At 31.9% G+C, this 3,004-nt stretch overlaps 1 protein-coding gene across 1 annotated transcript; it reads left to right on the top strand.

Annotated features, from left to right (window-relative positions):
* The first annotated feature begins 1,212 nt into the window (after positions 1-1,212).
* On the top strand, positions 1,213-1,728 carry LOC147411472 (uncharacterized). Its single transcript, XM_086432121.1, has one exon. It carries the CDS (start codon positions 1,213-1,215, stop codon positions 1,726-1,728), a length of 516 nt encoding a protein of 171 aa, XP_086288247.1.
* Positions 1,729-3,004: the final 1,276 nt, after the last annotated feature.

Genomic DNA, 3,004 nt, shown 5'->3' with positions numbered 1-3,004 from the left:
TTACCAACTCTTGGTCGAGTTTTGTGGAAATTACTGGGAAATCGCACATTCCAAATATTTACGAAGTTAGCTTTTGGGCTGATTAGGAAAATATTTAATTTTCTTTTTTTATAATTATATTGATTTTGATAAAAGTCCCCACATTATTTGGACCTTAATCCTAACATTTTCTTTAATGTTTTCGTAGTTTAAGAAAAATAATTTATTTAACAAAAGAGTCTAGATCATATGCACCCAGGGTAGAGGATTGAACCCTCCTCCCACACCTCAACATATGCCACGTAAGTCACAATCCAAGGAAATTTTGGAAAAGAGAGTTTTTACATGGCATTTGTTGAGATGTTGGAGTAAGTTTCAATCCTCCACGTTAGGAGCATATGATCTGAACTCTTAAAGATATCACATTTGTACCTATTTTCTAAATAGTTTAGATTGTGTGTTGCCCCGTAAATAAGATCATTTCTCTTCACAGTTTGTTAAACTTTTCTTAATAGAAGAACCAATCAACATTGAGTAGCTAGTAAGGAAATCATCATTGATAGTCTTTGTGAAGCGTTGAACCAATGCATTGAAAAAGTCATTAAACAATGATTGTTTATATACAATCGTAATACTACCTCAATTGTAAGTTCGCTTATGGCATTTGGGCTCATTTTTTGAAATTATATGGAGTTATAACATGCTTACCACAAACAATAAAGGAGCTTTTTACTTGTTGGTCGTCGATTGGCTACTCATTTGGCGGCACTAAGAGGCTGTTGTGGAGTATTACACCGTTCGCAATATGCTGGGGAGTGTGGTTGGAGAGAAACAAACGCATCTTTGAAGGGAAAATGGAAGATTGTAGCAATACGATTTTATCCATTATGGGACTTATTTTCTGTTGGTCCAAAGTCTTTAAAGAATTTAGGGGAGTCTTTTTTGAGGATTTTATTTTCAATTGGGATGGGATTTGCTGTATTACTCGTGAGTAATTTCTTGCCGTAAGGACTTGCTAGGTTGGTCACCTCGACTGACTTGGTTCTGCTTTAATGAATGAAATGCTATTCATCAAAAAAAAAAAAAAAAAAACCTATAAAGAGTGGGTTTCTACTCTCTACGTGTAGAGAGCCTCTAAGACTAATTATTTTAATGTTAAAAAATTAAAAAACATTTTTCTTATTAATTTAACAAGATTTCAAATCTTAACTAAAAGTCATTTAATTAGCCCACATGGATTATCATATTGTTCGTTGGCTTGTTCCTTCAATGGGGATTATCAAGTTGAATACTGATGGGTCTTTATCAGAAATAGGGGCTGGAATCGGATTTATTGCAAGAAATAATAATGGAGAATTGGTCATGGCTGGTATGGGGAGATCGAATCATACAGAAATTGTAGCGATTGAAATGGAAGCGATTCTCCAAGGTATTCAGCATCTTAAAATGAAAGGAGTTTCGGATATAATTGTGTCTTCAGATTCGTTAGTGGTTGTTAAATGTATTAAAGATGAGTGGACTACGCCTTGGAAGTTAAATAGCCTTGTTAGAGACATTAGAAGGGAGATGCGGGGATTTAATTCTGCTATAGTAGAGTTTAGCTGGCGTGAATCAAATAAAGCAGCTGATTGGCTTATTAGTAGAGGAGCTTGTAATACGCAATTTTGTTTTTTTGATTCTTTTAATGTTCCCGTGGATTTGTATCACATCCTCATGGAGGATCTCAATGTCTGTTTTTTTCGGCATTAGTAGCTTTTAATAAAAAAAAGGGTGGGGCCCTTTATAGCCTCAGCTTACCGATCAAAAAAAAAAAAAAGATTTCATGGTAAAACTCATCCAAAATTTTATTTAAAAAAAAAAAAAAAAAAAAAAAATATATATATATATATATATATATATATATATATATATATATATATATATATATATATATTTAGGCGCTTGAACCAAGGTGTTAAAAATGGATGATTAGCGAAATCTTAAAACTTAAAATTAAAATTTAATGATGAAAAATCATGAGATTTTTTGAATTTTTTTCAAAATTCTTAGAATTTCCTTCTTTACAAACCCATGACATCGGATCTTATTTTTGGATATCAAGATGTGAGTTCACGACAATTAGTAGGATTTAAGTAGATTTTAACAAATATAAAATAATATAAAATATTAAGAATAAAGAAAGATTTATTGAATCTTTTAGAGCAATTAACAATCAACAAATTTTAGGTTAGTTAAAATAATTTTTATCACTTTTTAACAAAAGATACTCTTTACATTAGAGAGTGTTGTTGGAGATGCTCTTAGTGCTTTCGTTGTTTAAGAAAAATAACTTATTTAACAAAATCGCATTTTACTTCTTTTCCAAATAATTTAGAATGTACGATTTGGTAATTTTATCTTAATAGAAGAACCAATCAACATTGACCATTAATAGTCTTTGCTTTAGATGAACCCACGCAATAAACAATTTATAATGGCTTCGGTTCAGTTTCGATTAACAAAATAGAGAACCGACCAGTTTGGTTCGGTTCTTGGTTCATGCCTTATAGGAAATCACCATTGATAGTCTTTGTGAAGCGTGCGGACTTACCATTTTAGTTGAGCCATTCAACCAGTGCATTGAAAAAGTCATTAAACAATGTTTATATATAACCATAATACGATAGTCTTCCATTTCAAGACTTCAGGTGTTGACCATAATACGATTTGGTAGTTTTATCTTAATAGAAGAACCAATCAACATTGACCATTAATAGTCTTTGCTTTAGATGAACCAACGCATTAAACAATGTTTATATATATATATATAGACTAAGAGACGTGCTACACTGCCTAAGGTTGGACACTGGGTCTAAGTTGACCCGGTTGTATACGGATACCCATAAATTTATATCCAGGAAATACAAGTTAGAAAATCAACGATTCTATGTGCACCGCCACCAGGTCAATTCTATATACTATAGTCTTCCAGTTCAATTTCATCATAAAATAGTTCACAAACATTAAAAAAAAAATGACAGAGAGG

This window comes from Akebia trifoliata, chromosome 1, assembly GCF_017979445.1.
Source record: "Akebia trifoliata isolate Shusen 1 chromosome 1, ASM1797944v1, whole genome shotgun sequence".
NCBI lineage: Eukaryota > Viridiplantae > Streptophyta > Magnoliopsida > Ranunculales > Lardizabalaceae > Akebia > Akebia trifoliata.
Note: the sequence above shows the minus strand (reverse complement) of the source record. Positions and strands in the feature narration are given on the sequence as shown.

Coding starts and splice junctions, on each gene's coding strand:
- LOC147411472 (XM_086432121.1), top strand. CDS start 1,213: ATGGATTATCATATTGTTCGTTGGCTTGTTCCTTCAATGGGGATTATC.